The sequence below is a fragment of the Diplotaxodon limnothrissa genome, linkage group LG9 (assembly GCF_057381915.1).
Source record: "Diplotaxodon limnothrissa isolate DT_005_m linkage group LG9, D_limnothrissa_male_GT1.1, whole genome shotgun sequence".
In the NCBI taxonomy this organism is placed as follows: Eukaryota; Metazoa; Chordata; class Actinopteri; order Cichliformes; family Cichlidae; genus Diplotaxodon; species Diplotaxodon limnothrissa.
Window position 1 is genome coordinate 28870588 of NC_140604.1, and position 19009 is coordinate 28889596.

The following is a 19009-nucleotide window of genomic DNA, read 5'->3' on the forward strand; positions in this document are numbered from 1 at the left end:
AAAAGTTAATCATCAATCAGCAAACAAAAGCAAAAATCTGATATCTAGAAAAAGCTAAATGAATCCAAACATCTGCAAATCACTATTTAAAAGACACAGGTGATCATTTATCTATATGAATGAGCACTATAAATGCTCCTTTTACCATATTGCATATTAAATGATTAATAGATGGATAAATAAGACTCAGAGAGTATGTAGATTTTGCAGTAGCAGAGTTTTAAATAGATTTAAAGTACAGCATTTTATTTTATTATTACTCTAAAGCAATGACCAGACATAACCAATGTTAATATATAGTTACAATTCTGTTTTAGTCTGCCTCCCTGGGAACATTTTTATTTCCCCAAGAAGCTTCAAGAAAATTAATTTTTTATGAGGCAGCACGGTGGCACGGTGGTTAGCACTGTTGCCGCACAGCAAGAAGGTCCTGAGTTCAATTCCAACATCAGGCCGGGGTCTTTCTGTGTGGAGTTTGCATGTTCTCCCCGTGTTTGCGTGGGTTCCCTCCGGGTACTCCGGCTTCCTCCCACCGTCCAAAGACATGCAGCTTGTGGGGATAGGTCAATTGGAAAATCCAAATTGCCATTAGGTGTGAATGTGAGTGCGAATGGTTGTCTGTCCCTGTGTGTTGGCCCTGCGACAGACTGGCGACCTGTCCAGGGTGTACCCCGCCTCTCGCCCTATGACAGCTGGGATAGGCTCCAGCGCCCCCCGCGACCCTGAAAAGGATAAGCGGAAGCGAATGGATGGATGGATGGATGATTTTAAAATATGTATCACTGTATGAATGTAATGCAGATATACTCACACAAAGTTCAAGATTCAGACCGCTGTTAGTAGAAAGTCCAACAAAGACAAAACAATTGCTGGAAGCAAAGCAAATGCATCACCATACCTCAATCGATCTTCTAATCTAAATTCTAGATAAGAATAAGCAGTACTTATTTCTCCCTAATTTCAATGTCATTCTTTGCTTTAATTTGCAGTATTACTACAAACAGAAGAACTCTGTTTCTTATAACTGTTCAGAATGTGGAACAACAGCAATAACCCCCTGCAGTCTTGTTGGCACACTATCACAATCCCCCTGCTGGGCCTAAAGAGCTCGTCTTACAATACACACTGGAAAGACCAGCACCAGCTTTCTTCTACCTGTGCACGGCTGGCTCCCAGGCTATGTTTCCAAATCCCATTACATTTAGAGGTATGTGTCTGCTTCCGGAAGAGGTAGGTTGGAAATCTGCCAATATGCTCAGAGGTAAATTATTAAACAAATATTCCAAGGATGTAACTCTAGAATATATTCAGAAGAGACAAGAACTATTGCCAAACACAATATGTAATTTCACACAAAACCAAGAATGCACTCCCGGAAAGGAAAATGCTTATCTCCTGACCACCTGCTGCAGTTTGTCCCTCAGCAATTTACCCTAAGTGTCCAAAAAAGTCCTCAGAGCACTCTCAAACAAACATAACTCGCATTAATATCAAACAAAACTCATGTCAATAAAATCATTTGGCACCTTAGCTGATATGCACGTAAACAGAACTGTTTGCACTTACACAAAATGACACAAGATGCACATGCAGCACGTGGACTGCACTTTGATAAATGTGGTTGCCAGAGTGTCATGTCTTATTCATCACAAGCCTTAGGATGTAAAGGTAGGATTTAAAAGGAACGGCATGCAAGACGCATGGCTGAAAATGTGCTATTCATTACAAGTTACCGCAAGAACTTAAGATGCTAAAATGACCAAAAGAAAGCACTGGAGGGCTACAATGCTGTGTTTCAAGAAGGTCAAAAAATATACTGTGTCATAGTGTACAGTCTATGTGTAGTAATGGGAAAGCAACTGTAGGACTTTTGTCATGATGAGTCATTTATTCACAAATAGAAAATGTGAAAGAAGCCATTCTATCATTTCCAAAATGATGAAAAGAAGCAATGAGCTATGAAAAGCTGTGACAATATTTGGAACCACTCAGTATTATCAAATGTATAAGAAAGTCAAGATTTCAACACTACAATAGGAAACACTACATACTCCTTTCCGCCCCCACCTACAGACAGTTATCAAATGCTAGAAAGCTTCAGAGTGGAACGTCCCATAATTGACTGCTCTCTCATTAGTGTATCAATTTTTCCCCTCTTCCTGAATAGAAAATATGACTTTGTGTCTCCGTGTATGTGCACTTATGTGTGATTGTGTGTGTCTCCCTGTCGTGCCTCTTGAGAAATTCAATTTATGGATGTCTTCTGCCAGTCACTTACTAATTTCTCTAAGCGTAGCGTCATGAGTGAAAAACTACTCTCCGTAAAATGGGCTTTGGGTTCAGGAGACTGCTTCTAAAAGCAGGTGCTCAATGGACAGAGGAGTGGAGATGAGAGGAGCAGGAGAGGAGTCCAGCGGGAGGCAAAGGAAGGGGTTAAAGCAAATGAAATAATGAGAAAAATGAAGACATAAGGTAGGGAGGAAATTTGAAGGAGCAAAACAGAAAGAAACCTGAAAAGAATAGAATGAAGAAAGAGGGAAGAGTAAAGGGCACGTTCAAAGGCTCAAAGCCTAGGTCTTTCTTGCCACTGACATCCTCAGCATAATATCTTGTAACCTAGCAACCTTGGGAGAGGTTCCAAGTGAATTTTAATGGCACAGAAATTAAATGGCAGGACTATTACATCACAAGGAAAATGTTGAATGGCTGCAGAACTCAGAGATTTGCACTGTCAATTATTACCGGTACATAATTTCAGAGGAAGCAAAGTGGTCTTATTTTAGCTGTTATTAACTGACACGCAAAAACTGCACATTCTAGACAATATATATAAAAAAAGGAAATAAGGAAGAATATTCAATAAAGGGAAATATTATGTACTCAATTTGCATAGCCTTTAAACTCCTTGGGAATAGTACCTCATTTGCATAATGTCCCATCATAGCCAAAATCAAATAAATAAAAATGCATTAAAAGTTACCACTGATTTAAACTGGGTAATTTATTTATTTAATAAAAGCATGAATTAGCAAATATTTCATGTCAATATGCATGCCTTCATATAACATATGAATAACATTAATTTTAATGTTAAAAGCATTGAAAGACTGTGTTATGCAAAAGAAAAAAAAACAGTCTTGTTCATATAAGCCAATTCTACGCACGCACGCACACACACACACACACACACACACACACACACACACACACACACACACACACACTTTGCTGCGATTTGATTAAATACAGACTGACATTTATATGCCGTATTTGTGTGTGTGTGGGTCTAAGTAAAGCATGTAAAACATGTGTTCTCAGACTTAGTGTTAGTCATACCGTATGTACATCCTTACTTATTAGTGACAGTCACGCCTCAATAAAACCCTAATTGGTGCTAATGTGCTTTAATGTAGCAGTTGTGGCAGAAATAAAAATATAACTGAAGATTATAGGAGGCAGATAGTCACACCCACTTTCCTCTAACTCCCTAGCAAAGTTAAGGTGCTATGCTATCAAAGTGAATGGAATAGTTACTCTAGACCAGTGGAGTCCAAATCCAGGCCTCGAGGACCAGTGTCCTGCAGGTTGTAGATGTGTCCTTGATCCATCACAGCTGATTTAAATGTCTAAATTACCTCCTCAACATGTCTTGGGCTGTGTCCCAATTCAGGGTCTGCACGCTGAAGGCTAGACCGTCCCATTTCACAAGCCTCTCACTTCCGCACTTCTCGTACTTATAGTACGCACCGTACGTAGTACGCGTAGTGTGCGTTCTTCAAGCGTGCAGACCCTGAATTGGGACACAGCCTTGAAGATCTCCAGAGAACTGGTAACTAATCATTTGATTCAGGTGTCTAGACCCAGGGTGAGATCTAAAACCTGCAGGACACCGGCCATCAAGGCCTGGAGTTGGGCAAGTCTGCTCTAGACTGACATTTCCTATTTTGCTCATTTATTTTTCATGGAGACCAAATACTCGTGACTTAGAACAAAATCCAAGAAAGAGATGACACATCATTGTGGATATTAATTTATATCTATATCTATATATATATATATATGTATGTATTTTTTAAAACTTTTTAAACTAAAAAAACAACTTTGTTATTGTTTGTTATTAAATCACTATTCGAAAGTGTTGAGTCAAAGATGGGGTTGACAACAAAGAACAGCACAGAAACAACATAAAACCAAGAGCATAAAATATATCTCTGCTATTACATGGTACTTGTTTACGAAGTAGGGTTCAGTTGGTGGTCTCTGGTCTACAACTGTTGCCAGCGGAAGCACAGCAGATTGATGCCTTACAGCCATGTGATTTGAAGCAGATGGCTACCTGGATGGCCGCACCTACATAAATTACTCTCAGCAATTAACTCAAGCCTTGTCCTGTATATAAAAAAACAGGGATTGTTCATAATACTGTGAGGTTTCTGCTAATTGTGGCTCGCTGATAGAACAGTCTCAGTCACAGTGAAAGTGCTGATGGAATACTGTTAGAGAGCTTTAGGACAGCTTAATGGGCTTGGCCTCTTTGACTCATCAAGCCGAGCGATCAGAGAGAGTAATTGAGGGCAAGCCAAAGGCTAAACTATCTTCTGTACATTCACTATATTATTCTGTTACCTCTGAGATGGAAATTAGCCTCTGAATGTGATGAGCGGGATGGTTTGAATACATGTGCTGGATATTTTGTCTGAGCTAACGTAGTTCTGTGTGTATGTAGGACACCCATCTTTTCATGTGAGTTACAGACTTGCGTACTAACTTAACCAACACACATAGGATTTTAGGCTTCCTCTTTGATAACAAGGAGGCAAGATATTGAATGAAAGATGGAAATTGCGATTAAAATTCACACACTGCTCCACATGGAATTTCTCTGTTGCTACAGTATTTAAATACACCAAACCCAATCACAGAAAAATGAAGAGAAAAGGAAAATAACCCTAAGAGCTAAACACAAGCTGCATCAGTGCACACTGTTTTCCATGAAACAGCTCCTAAAAGTTTTTCCCTAGCCACTAAAGCGCTGGCCTAAATATCATTTTGTAGTTCTTTCCATAGTAATAATCAACAGTTTTGTATCCCCTGCAGCCTTCAAACTTGTGTTTACCACCAGGCTCCCTGCTCCTCAGCATTCATTATGTCATGTAAAATTAACGAGAAAAACCCCAGTCACAGTTCCTGCCAATTCAGCGCACTACCTCCATCAAAGGGGAGAAACTACTGAAAAACATTGCTGTTTTTTCCAGTTGCTGCAATGTGTATTTAGTGTTTATATGTGATTACATACTGTATGTGTTTATATGCAAGTGGAATGCAAAGTGGCGTAGAATATATACTACAATGCACTGTACATAGTTTTTATATATCACCTATGGTGCAGTATTTTGCTCTTTTTAATTAATCTTTTCCAAATAAAAATCTATGCTGAGAATCTTTTGCAAATTTATTGGAAGAAAGAATATGACTGACATTCAGAACCAATTTAGCATAGGTTAGTTCAGTTTCTAGGTATTTCTCTTGCTTATCTTTGCAATGTGGTAAATTTAACTGACTGGACATGATCTGGGAATCAAAAGCCTGGTGACAGGGAATACTGTTGCACAAGTCAAAGGGGAGGATCAGGTCAATGCACAAATTGGAACAACTGGGTGTCTTCCTGGAGCTGGCTGTCTGGCCAAACTAAGCAACTGCCAGAAAAGGGCCTAAGTACATACTGCTAACAAGAACCAGATAGTTCTTTTCTAAATGTCACACCTAAGGGACCCATCCATCACTACTAATCATCATGCCCGATACCATCCCAGTGGTAAGGCACGCTTGTGCCACATTCATGTAGAGTTGATGTTTTCTGTATGGACTAGTTGGGCTTCAGGGAATGGTTAACAGCTAAAATACAGACATATTCTTCAAGAAAGCTTTTTCCAAAGCACTCAGGACTGAATCAAAGTTTCACCTTTCAACTGGACATGACCATAAGCATATAGCCCCCTCTCAAAAAACAAACTGGAGTGGCAACTCTGTGAATGTCTTTGAGTGGCCCAACGACAACCGTGCTGTGAACTCAGTGAAATATCTCTGGAGAGACCTAAAAATGAACTCTGACCATCTGCATCAAAACTGACAGAGCTTAGGAGGATCTGCAGACAAGAATGGCAGAAAATCTCCAAATCTGTGTGCAAAGGTTCTTGTGTCCTACCCAATAAAATTCAAGAGTGCAAGAACTGCCAAATGTGCCTCAACTCAAGTACCATAGGTTAAATAAAAACATCAGAAAACTTTCTTGAAGTATTCGTCATAGATTAATTGGCCTTGCCTTACTCTTTAATGTGCTAACCTTTTTCATTCACCTTATAAAACCTTCTTTCTGTATTTTGCAATTCCTGCCTGTCAATCTTTTGTACTATTTCTTCTCTTCCTTTTTTGGACTTCCTTCGTCTAACTGTCTCCTCTGCCCTCTTCATGGAGTAAAGACATTGCGGAGATCCTCTCCTCTCCTCTCAGCCACTATTGATTCACAACTCAGTTTACTGAAATCAATAAATCACCAATTGCATCAAGTGGAGACTAGAGGGTGAGAAGGAAAAGGAGAGAGGAGATATAAAAGACAGACAAAGACTAAAAAGAGAGACAGAAAGTTGGGATATCAATAATGAAAAATGAAGAATTAAATTCAATGATTCTGCAACAGCCTAGATTGACAAAAGACCTTCAGAATCCTTCAAAGATGTAACAGACTCTAGACTAAAAATCCATTAGCCCATCAAGGTCTCACAGACTTTGATTTCATATATAAAAAAAGTACAGAGTCATCATGGACTTGGGGATTTACTCAAACCAGCTAAGAGTAAATTAAAATAGACAACAGAATAAAAGTACTAGGGCTGTGTTTTTGTCGGCTGCTCTGATCCTTACTGACTGGCCTGGGGAAATGATTTTGCTCGATGGAGGAGATTGTGCTCAGATAGAGAGCGGTGGGGGTGGGGGAGGCATGATGGAGCTATCAGAGCTGCACTATCTCTCTAAGTTACTGTAATTTCATACAGGTGCCCACACATACACACACACCCACACACACATGCACACAAGTACACTTAGATACGGACCATCTTCCAACAGACAGACAGAGGTGTCTGGCATCATTAACCTGGCGTCTTCCTAATTCTGACAGATTGAGGCTGCTGCTTGTGTTATCGCTCTTTCTATCTCTCTGTGAGTGTCTGTTTGTTATAGTTTGTGTCCCCTATATATATGGTGTTGTTGCTGTGCCTGGGCTCTTGCTAAGTGAGCGACTTTCAGTTAAACTTTGCCTACCGGAAAAGAAATTTGATCATTTTTGCCTTAACACACACATGTACAAATATGGGTGATTTAGAAATATTGATTTAGATTGAAGAACTATCTGCAAATAACCACAAAACCAACACAAGTTCTATATGAACAGCATAGACGACTCAAATCCTAGCTGTAAAACATGAAAAATAAACATGCAACACACCTCCTCAAACATAGGGAGCATGTGGTGGAGTACACACATCCACAGTGTAGAGAAATGCGATGGAAATGAATGATGCTGGCACTAAAGTTGGTCTAGTTCTCATTAGAAATGTGGTGTTGGTGCTGGGTTGACCCTTACCTCCGAGGTGATAGGTTCCTCCCGTGGTGATGCTGAGAGGTGAGACGGAGCGCACAGCAGACACCTCCTCGCCGTCTATCGTCAACATGGCAAAGTTCTCCTTGGCAACCAAACGTATTGCATGCCACTGGCCATCATTGAGGCCCGAGCCTGGAAAAAAGCAATAAGGCAAAAGCATTTGTGTAAATCCCTGGATGTAATAATAAAACTTGCTGAGAAAAATAAAAATAAAAAAACAATAAAAAAAGGCCCACCACACAAAACTCAATACTGGTACTTTTTACCCCCATAGGTCCAAGTTATTTCTTTTAATAGGAGAATATAGAAGAATATGTAAGGCCCTGACTGGGATTTGTCAATAAGACAATTGGCTGGGTGAGAGGTGTGTGGGTGATTCATTCTGTTATGTGTGGCTATCCCTCTCTGTTTACCTTCTACTTTTATATTCAGCATATGTTTTTCTCCACAACAATGGCACTCCTGTGTGCCTGCTGAATGTGATTCCAACAGAGTTCAGTGCTATCGAGGATCATCTTTCTGCCTCTATTTCGGCTTCCCCTCACTTATGTGCACAGTCACATATGCAAGTCCGTGCTCCTCGATTCTTCTCCCCTTCTCTTTTGTTCTCTCACTCCCTCTTTCTCCTGGCTCCCTTTTGTAGTCTCAAAGCCCATGTGACTCAACTCCATTAAGTCTCACAGAACCCTGTTTGCTGAGTATCCAAATGCATGTGTGTGTGCGTCCTTTATGTGCCTGCAACTTTGAGTACTTTTTGAAAGTGCACGAGGCTCTAATGTGTTGCTCTGTCTGCATATGTGTGTGTTTGGTGCATGCAAGTTCCGTGCCCTCCTTTCTTCTCCCTTCTCTTGTAGCTGTGCTCCATTAAATATGAGTGATGTTTTGGAAAGGGACATTACTACTGGAGCTGAGAGAGAAGCCAGCTTCCTTTCATTGCCCTCTCCTCTATACATCACCTCTTACTGACACCAATCTCTATTCATCCTTTCCTCCTCACCTCGATCGCTATCCCAGATTCCTCTATCTCTCCATCTTTATTTCCCTTCCTCTGTTTCTGCATTTAAAATTTCCTCTCTTTTTCTTTCTCTCTTCTCTTTTCTTCTCTACTTCTCTAAGTTTGCAGCCATCTGCTGCAGTGTCTTTCTTTTTCAATTGGGCTTAGCACACTGCCTCACTGATTGTAATACATTGATACCTGTTGAGGACACTGTAGCGAAGTTCAAGGTACGGTCATGTGTAAATCAGTCTTGGCAGAGCGCACCTACTCATGGATCTGCATGCACGTCAATACACACACTTTCGCATAGACGGTGGGCAAGCTTATGTCGGTGTGTTTGCATTTTTGTGTGGCGGCCTCTGTGTGAGTCCCCGCTGTCTGCAAGATGCACTCTCACATTGTTTACTTCTTCCCAGAATGCACTTGAAGACCCGAGCTTTCATATCAGCAGGGAGTCTGCACTAATTAATCTTCATCAGCAGGGTGGCCGTGTGTGCCTGTGCTTGTATGCCTGTGTGCGATCGAGGCTGTGACCAAAGAAATTAAGGGCCAAGATGGTCACTTGCTGAGAGTTGTGACCACAGCAGCCACGCTCAGGGCAACGTGGTTGGGCATGCAAAAATACACACTCGCATACACGGGACATGGTACCCCTTAAAATTGTAAAACCCTTTTTTAAAAACTAGCTCTAGCAGGGAGAAAAATAAAATAATAAAAAATAATACTGTTAACAACGCTTTTTTGTCAGGAGGCCATGATCCCAAAACTAATAACACAAAATCTAGAGGACAGTGTCTACATTGTCCGAGTGATAACCACAAAAAAGTTACTTCTGGCAGAAAGCGACCTTGATAACCTCCTTCAGTGACAATCACATTTCTGCCTGCATATTGGTTTGATGCAATCACTACCAAGCTCTCTCCTCCATCCTGTCCCACTCTCTATAACCTCTTGAATGTAATGGAAAATAGATACTGTATAACCTTGTGTTCCCTCATCTGTTTTACATCACCTGCAATAGCTTTGAATGATGAGCTTATCAATGATGGCGATGTAACTGAACCTTCACACTCATGCACAAACAGACAAGTGCCTGCTGAAACCCTCATGCTCAAATATGCGATCTGTGTTCTCTCTCTCTGTCTCTCTGTCTTTCTTTCGCTGTCAAAAGCACCAAATACAGTGGCCTGTAAAAGTATTCGGCCCCCTTGAACTTCTCCACATTTTGTCACATTACAGCCACAAACATGAATCAATTATATTGGAATTCCATGTGAAAGATCAATACAAAGTGGTGTACACGTGAGAAGTGGAACGAAAATCATACATGATTCCAAACATTTTTTACAAATAAATAACTGCAAAGTGGGGTGTGCGTAATTATTCAGCCCCCTGAATCAATACTTTGTAGAACCACCTTTTGCTGCAATTACAGCTGCCAGTCTTTTAGGGCAGCGGTCCCCAACCTTTTTTGCGCCACGGACTGTTTTATGCCCAATAATATTTTCAAGGACCGGCCTTTAAGGTGTCGCAGATAAATACAACAAAATAAAACTAGTACCGGTACCGAAAAAAAAAGAAGATTTATTCATAACACACGTGAAGAGACCCAGGAAAACCGAGTTAACGATAAAAACAATGAAAAAAATAACGCTGAAAACCGATAAAAACCCTGAAAACCATACATTTACACCTGAGCCTCAACTCTCGCGGCCCAGTACCAAACGACTCACGGACCGGTACTGGTCCGAGGCCCGGGGGTTGGGGACCGCTGTTTTAGGGTATGTCTCTACCAGCTTTGCACATGTAGAGACTGAAATCCTTGCCCATTCTTCTTTGTAAAACAGCTCCATCTCAGTCAGATTAGATGGACAGCATTTGTGAACAGCAGTTTTCAGATCTTGCCACAGATTCTCGATTGGATTTAGATCTGGACTTTGACTGGGCCATTCTAACACATGGATATGTTTTGTTTTAAATCTTTCCATTGTTGCCCTGGCTTTATGTTTAGGGTCGTTGTCCTGCTTATAGGTGAACCTCCGCCCCAGTCTCAAGTCTTTTGCAGACTCCAAGAGGTTTTCTTCCAAGATTGCTCCGTATTTGGCTCCATCCATCTTCCCATCAACTCTGACCAGCTTCCCTGTCCCTGCTGAAGAGAAGCACCCCCAGAGCATGATGCTGCCACCACCATATTTGACAGTGGGGATGGTGTGTTCACAGTGATGTGCAGTGTTAGTTTTCCGCCACACATAGCGTTTTGCATTTTGGCCAAAAAGTTCCATTTTGGTCTCATCTGACCAGAGCACCTTCTTCCACAGGTTTGCTGTGTCCCCCACATGGCTTGTGGAAAACTGCAAACGGGACTTCTTATGGTTTTCTGTTAACAATGGCTTTCTTCTTGCCACTCTTCCATAAAGGCCAACTTTGTGCAGTGCACGACTAATAGTTGTCCTGTGGACAGATCCCCCCACCTGAACTGTAGATCTCTGCAGCTCGTCCAGAGTCACCATGGGCCTCTTGGCTGCATTTCTGATCAGCGCTCTCCTTGTTCGGCCTGTGAGTTTAGGTGGTCCCCTAGGGACCCCAAAGCGCTTTACACACCCAATCATCCACCCATTCACTCTCACATTCACACACTGGTGGAGACAAGCTACAGTTGTAGCCACAGCTGCCCTGGGGCAGACTGACAGAAGCGAGGCTGCCATATCGCGCCATCGGCCCTTCTGGGCTGAATAAGGGGGCTGAATAATTACGCACACCCCACTTTGCAGTTATTTATTTGTAAAAAATGTTTGTAATCATGTATGATTTTTGTTCCACTTCTCATGTGTACACCACTTTGTGTTGGTCTTTCACGTGGAATTCCAATAAAATTGATTCATGTTTGTGGCTGTAATGTGACAGAATGTGGGAAAGTTCAAGGGGGCTGAATACTTTTGCAAGCCACTGTACACTGGCAAAAATCATGCACATACCAGCTGTCTGTCACAGATATAAAAAAAAAGAGTGAAAAAGATGAAGGAGGAGGAGAATTAGTCAGATTAAACCTGATAAAGTTGTGGTTTTCTTTGTTGTTATTCAAATGCAGGGTCTGATAACAAAGTGACAAGCTGATCAGCTACTTTGCTTGGTTTGAACTTGGGGTTAATTCATGTTATATTGAATCCTTAGTAAACAAATGCAACTGTGGCAAAAATATCATCCAAACAGTAAATAAAATCACTACACAAAAGTGATGATTTCATGCTGTGAAACAGTGAACTTGATTGGATTGAGGTTTTGACATCATTATCATCATATCTCTAGCAGCTTCACCTTGTAAGTATCTGTTGGGAACCAGCTTTTAAGGTCATGCAAAATAAATCCAACATTTTAGTTTTCATTTCCATCTGAGGAAATCTAACATTCATTATTCATGTCAACAATTGAATTAATTCAATGCACATCCTAAAGGTGTGTGTACTTTGTAACCACTGACCATCTGTATAGACAAGATACCATCTGTATAAATACAATAAACAATGTGAAAACTGTTTAATTAATGTTCTGCAATATTAGTTTGGGGTAATCCCCCCCCCCCCCCAAAAAAGAGGTAAATAAGTCATGAAAGAATGCAGTTCTATCTGTCTGTGATGTGTACTCATGAAGAAGATCTGAGCTGACCACAGATGAAGTGCAAGACTAGGAACGAGTCCTCGGATGAGCTGAGAGCACCGAGACACATGTTGGTAGGGCAATTTTCCTAAACATAACAAAACTGTTGCACATATATTCTCTATTAAATGGCTAATTGTTGCTCTTACTTGTCTGTTTCTGCTATAAATTAGCCTGTGTTAATTTAATGCATGCAATGTAAGCAATTGGAACTCCATCATTATCTAAATTTGAATAGCAGTAATTTAAATACTGATCCATTAAACCTAACAAAAGTCATTACTGTAAGAAAACAACTTACTTTCTGCAAATTGCTCTCAATTCAAAAAATTTTCAGAAATTTCCACCAATAAACAAAGCCTGGTGCAGCTTACTGCTCATGCTTTTCACTGAAAATCTCATCCTCTATGATGTTTCAAGATGAGCACCAGACTGACAGCCACAGAAAACAAAGTGACAGCAATTACAGCAAAGCTTCAAGCGCCTGAGACTGAACAGAAGAAAATGGTGGAGGAGGCTAAGAGACTGATTTCAGGTATGAAAATCACAGACTTGGTAATTTTAGAAAATCTTGAAAGAACTGTAGATAAAATATTAGCTTTCATGTTTCTAGTATAAGCTGCAGAACTGGCAGTCCTCAATTCAAAAAGTGACAACCAGTGACGACGCGGTGCAGGAGCAGAAGGAGAAGGAGATGACAGCTCTGAGTGAAGACCTGGAGAGAAGACTGAACTGCAGCTCACCAGTAACAAAGGATAAAATATGGATGACAAATGCAGGTATTTTGATAAGACACCAGAAGACATATATAGCTGCACCTCTACTTCCACACAATAATAATCTAAATATAGAAACACCTGAAAATTTTATCTACACTTCCAGAAAAATAACCACCTTAGCAAAGTGTTTCCATTGTGTGTTTATATCTTGAAGCTTGCTTTCTGTGTTTGTAAGGCCTCTTCAAGAAAGACCGGCCCATTAGTTTTTTTAGGTAACATCTTTTCAAGAATCTGCAAGGCTACAAGTATGCAATACATCATGTGACCCTTATAACTGACTAGCCTGAACTTTCCAGTTCTCTACTGCACTTCTTTAGTGGTTTCTGACATTTCCCTCATTTGTTTGTGAAATTCTATATTCATTTTAAGTGTTTTAAAATATATATTTATGCTTTCCCACAGAGGCTGAGGAGTGTGATCCCCCTATAGTTGGAACATACCCTCTGACTATAGCGGGATCCCACTGGTCTATTGCTGTTGTTCCTAAATTCCTATTTGCAGTAATATTACTTACAGTTGCCAGTTGTTGCAACCATGGGATCTAATTACAGTATCACACTCAAATCCAGTGAACTCTTTAGAAGGACTCATTCTTTTACTAATGTTTGTACCGGAAGACTGCATGGCTAGGTGTTTGATACACCTGCTGCAATGGGATAGAAGATTAAATGGTGTGACCCCATAGTCTATATATGTGTGGATGAACTAACACTGTAGTAAAACTATATACTGACTATGTGTTTGGTTTTTATGTTTTTTTAATTATATACCAAACATATTTAATGCCAAAGCTATGAACTACTTTTGCATTTTCTCCACACAGATTCAAATGTATTCATACAAGTGCAGACACGAATATGTAAATACACTGACTTAAATCTTTTAATAAACGGTGCTGAAGATTCTGAACTGTCTTTTAACTTTTCAAAGCCAAGTCCTGTTATCTTCTACTGATCATAATTGACTAAAACTGTTTCTCTTCGTTAACATAATACATTTTTTTGTTTGACAACACTCAATAGATTGACCTCAGCAAAAATCTAAGAAAAAGACAAACAACTGCACAAAATACAAGTTAGTCCAATGAATCAATGCTGTGCCAAGTTCTGCAAGAAGACCCAAAATGTCACCATCAGATGAGAGGAAATTGGTCAGGGTGTTTACGATGCAATAAATAGAAGAAGTTAAAGAATTGAAAACAAGCAGGGAGGAAGGGTGGGGCACGTAAACGAGAATGAACAGCTTGCAGAACTGGGGGAACCTATATACAGTAGATGACAACCGGAAGGAGTGTGTTTGGAGGCGTGATCCCGCTCCTGAAATTCCTATACATAATCTCCAATTAATAACCCTGTGCAGAAGTTATTGTTGGCTGCTAAAGATGACAGCTGTGGACAAGAGTCACTGTACCTTGCGTACTTTAAGAACAGACTGACATTGTCCCTTCTTACTGACAAACAATGCACACTACATCTTTAACCATGGTAACATGAGATAACTTATACAGATGCCATGCTACATATTGAGGTCAAAGTGAACCAGTTAAGTCCTTTAACTGCTGTGGCCTGACCTTGGAGCTAATGGTTGTTAAAGATTAGCTGAATGAAAAACAGTATGAATGATAATACTAACAGCTCTCCAACACTGCACAGTTTGAGTCTTTTAGAGAACTGCCTGATCATGAGAAGTCTTCCATTATTCACACAGTTACTCTGACTGCAGTTGTGCCAGACAGAGAGAGAGACATGCGCTCCAACAGTGAAGCACAAAAAGAAATCTTGTAAAGGAGAAAGTGCCAAGCCAGTGCACAGACAAGTGGATAGACAAACAACGCCACACAGCTGGGATAATAGTTATCACAAAGTTTCAAAAACCAGTTTTGGCAAACTAACAGCAATAGCCTCCAAGCTTTAAAAGTGTGCATACTGTATTTGTGTTTGTGTTTGGTAATTGTGCACATATTGTATTCCTGTCAAAATACAAATATGATAAAAAAAAAAAAAGAATCAGAAAATAATAATTCAGAAGTCATGTCCATGCCAGGAGTTCATGATAATGTCTTGTACTGCTCTTTCTTTTCACAAGGGCCAAATTGAATAAATTCTTTTTAAACGTAGCTTTTAAACTGAATGAGAAAAATAACTAGACAGCAGTGACGCACTTTCTAGCTAATAAATAGACACAATTAATGTGTCGTGTGTAAAACTATATGCAAATGCCTACTGTTTCTTTTTGTATGTGCTCTTATAAGTGGGTAAATAAATTAAAAGGACACTGGCCTCTTAAATGTCTAAGTTGCATTATATGAGCTGTAAAACTACAAATAGGAAGCTGCGATATGTTTTAGAGGATCCTAACCTGACTCAGGAAAATGGTGAGCAATTCTTAAAGATAGCGATTAGCTCATGTAGAGACTGATTATACACATAACAAGAGTAATAATAGTTATAACTGTAGACAACAAACAAAACAAAACAAATGAATGAAACAAACAATAAGGACAACATAATTTTATGGTTGCCTGTTTATTTTTCCTCAATCTTAATCATCTAAGGAAGACTTGGTGTTGGCTCTCTCTGCAGTAGAGTATCACTTCCTCTTACAGTACAACACACAGTGGTGTTTTTGTGTAGCTTATCTGAGTAGCCAATTTAATTAAACACTTATAGATAATGTCTGATTTCATAGTGTAAGCTCAGAGAGTGTAATTTGTCCAAAGCACAATCTGTGTTGATTCACTCGCTAATTATATTCACAGCATGCCCTCTCTTTAGGTATTTGCTAGCTTAGCTTAGCACAGCTTGTAGCCAACTCACTAGCAGCATGGCCTCTTCACCTGTCCCTCCCGCACTTTCCTGCTCTTTGTGTCAAATGTTTAGTTTGTGACAGAAAAATCAGCAGAAAATCATTTAAATACAAAAAAACTCAAAGAAAGACCAATGTTGTATCCACAACTTTAAAGAGTAAAACAGTAAAATTTGCATTATTAAACATTAGGTCTGTCACTCCTAAGTCCCTGTCAGTACATGAATAATTTAAATTAACCAACACCCCAGAGTTATACCAATTGTCAGCATCCCCGAAGCATTGGGCGTGGTGGGGTGGTGTGGCAGCAATCTCCCACTCCAGCTCAACAACCAGACTGAGTTTTAATTCATTTTAAAACGCGATGCTTAGCCTTGTCCACCCTAGCTGGAAAACTCAAAAAGCAGTTTCATTTGTTGCTATCATTTACCTGAGCCATACTCAGAGTTTCTGTTTGGATGCTCAGACTTTTTATCAAAATCAGTGCTGACCTCAGATAAAATAATTATTGTGGGTGATTTAAACATCCATGTAGATAGCAAAAATGACAGCCTCAACACATTTTAAATCTATTATTAGACTCAACTGGCTTCTTTCAGAATGTAAAAGAACCCACCCATCACTTTAATCACACTCTAGATCTTCCCCTGATATATGGCATAGAAAGGGAATGTTTACCAGTATTTCCTAGTTTTACCCTCTTTTGTCTGGTTACAATAATGGATTACACAGAAGTGGGGAATAGATTTCATGACAGCAGATGTCTTTCTGTAACCAAGTTTAAGGATATAATCCATCCACTGTTATCTTCTTCATGCTCTGTGCAAACACAGTGCAGCACAGCTACCTGAACACTATTCCCACAGAGGTTGATTATCTTGTTAATATTTTTACTTCTTCACTGCTTACAACTCTAGATACTGTAGCGCCTACGACAAAGAAAGCCTCAAATCAAAAGTTCATTTGAAATTTGATTCATATCTATGTAATAGACTCCAATTTATTCATGTAAACGGAGAGTCCTCTTGACACACTAAGGTTAATTATGGAGTTCCACAGGGTTCCATGCTAGGACCAATTGTGTTTATATTATACATGCCTTCCTTAGACAGTATCATTAGAAAGCATAGCATACACTTTCACTGCTCTGCAGATGACACCCAGCTTTATCTATCCATGAAGCCAGAAAACACACACCAATTAATAAAACTGCAGGGATGTCTTAAAGACATAAAGAACTGGATGACCTCAGATTTCCTGCTTCAAAATTCAGATGAAAGTGAAGTTATTGCATTCGGCCCTAAAAATCTTAGAAATGCAGTATTTATCCAGATGCTTACCCTGGCCTCCAGTAACACTGTGAGGAATCTTGGGGTCATTTTTGATCAGGCTAAGTCCTTTAGTATGCACATTGAACAGATATGTAGGACTGCTTTCGTCCATTTGTGTAATATCTCCAAAATTTGAAACATCCTGTCTTAGAGTGATGCTGAAAAACTAGTTTATGCATTTATTACTTCTAGGCTGGACTGCTGCAATTCGTTGTTGTCAGGATGGACTTAAAACTCCATGGAAAGCCTACACTTGATACACAATCCTGCAGCAACTGACCATACTAACAGGGACTAAAAAGAGAGAGCGTACTTCCTTTCTGCTGGCGCAAAGGTGCTTGCTCATAGGTCATATGACTGTTGGAGTTTTCTCTGTTTTTCTTGAATTATGGTAGGGTCTTCACCTGACAATATAAAACACCTTGATGCAACTGTTGTTGTGATTTGGCTCTTTATAAATAAAACTGAATTGAATGGAATGTTGTGTGCAATAAATCATTTGGAGACTAGGGCAAGTCACCTACCTCCTCTCCCTACTGCGCTGCATGCTGGGAGCGTGAGTGAGCGAGTGTGTGAAGGTGGCGGATGATTGTGAGGAGCTGCTGAGTTCTTGACTGTGTGTTTTTTTTTCTTTCTTTACATCTTGTCCTTGATGAAAAGGTAAGAGAAGTTTATTTCATTGATTTGTGTTGGGTGAACAAAACTTAGTTAATCATTTGTTTTCTTTTGAGCCACGGCATACCTCCCTAGTGTGGGTTCTCCTTCCCTGTCAATTAGACACGGGGTTGGAGTGATGAGTGCCCCACAGTTTACTGTAGAGCAGGTTCTTTTGGCTGTAGGAAAACAGGCTGGCCGTGAAGACATCACTTACGGCTCTCAGATGAACAAGGCTGTTGATTTTTCTTTTTGTTTAGAGAGGGGTGACCTTCGATGATTTGTTGTTGGTATTTTGCCTTTATTGATGTCTTAAACATACATCACTATGTCTGGGTTTCCTGCTTCATCCATAATGAAAACAGGCTGATCCGCTTTGAAAATTTGCTAACAGGTGTTCACGTACCTGAATGACCCTTTTCTACTCAATCTAAGCACTCAAAGCACTTTACAGAACTTGTACATTCACTCATTCACACAAGCACTTTTTTCTAAGCTGTTTCTAAGTTTCTAAGCTGTTTCTACAAGCATTCATACTCCGATGGATGTATCGGAGGGAAACATGGGGTTAGTATCTTGCCCAAGTCTGCATACAAATATGGACATGCAGACTGCATACGCATATTTGGCATGCACACTGGAGCAGACTGGGATTGAACCACCAACCTTCCGGTTAGTGGCCACCCCCCAGTTAACAAAAACCCACAAAATATGCAGCACAAAAAGGTGAAGGTCACAACTGCTACCCCAACAACTGTTAAGCTTCACAATGAAGAAACAGTGGACCATCTCAGAAAGACAAATGAAAGAAGCAAGGAAAAATGAGGGGAAACTAATCTAAGGTAAGATAATGAAATGGCTGGCGCACAGGAGGAGGTCTTCCTTAGGAAGGGAATCAGTGTCCTCTTTCTCCCCTATTCTTTCTGCTTTGTAAGGTGGTTTTAATAGTGGGAACATTGAACATCAATGAAAGTAGGGATAGAGAAAGGCCAGAACTGCCAACTGAGCCTAGTAGAAATAAAAACATTGATGTGGTCCTTTTACAGGAAGCACACAGCTCTGTGGATAATGAAGCTGAATGGGGAATGAGTTCAAGGGGGCAGTGTTTTCTTAGTCAAGCCAGTAATCC

The 19009-nt window shown here is 40.1% G+C and overlaps 1 protein-coding gene across 2 annotated transcripts in view; it reads right to left on the reverse strand.

Moving 5' to 3' along the window:
- Positions 1–19009, reverse strand: part of cntnap2a (contactin associated protein 2a) — a 398709-nt gene that overhangs the window by 154461 nt on the left and 225239 nt on the right. For both annotated transcript variants that reach the window (XM_085362984.1, XM_085362983.1), the window contains exon 10: positions 7643–7792. In XM_085362984.1, coding sequence (XP_085219110.1) covers positions 7643–7792 — 150 coding nt within the window. The remainder of the gene's footprint in view (positions 1–7642; positions 7793–19009) is intronic.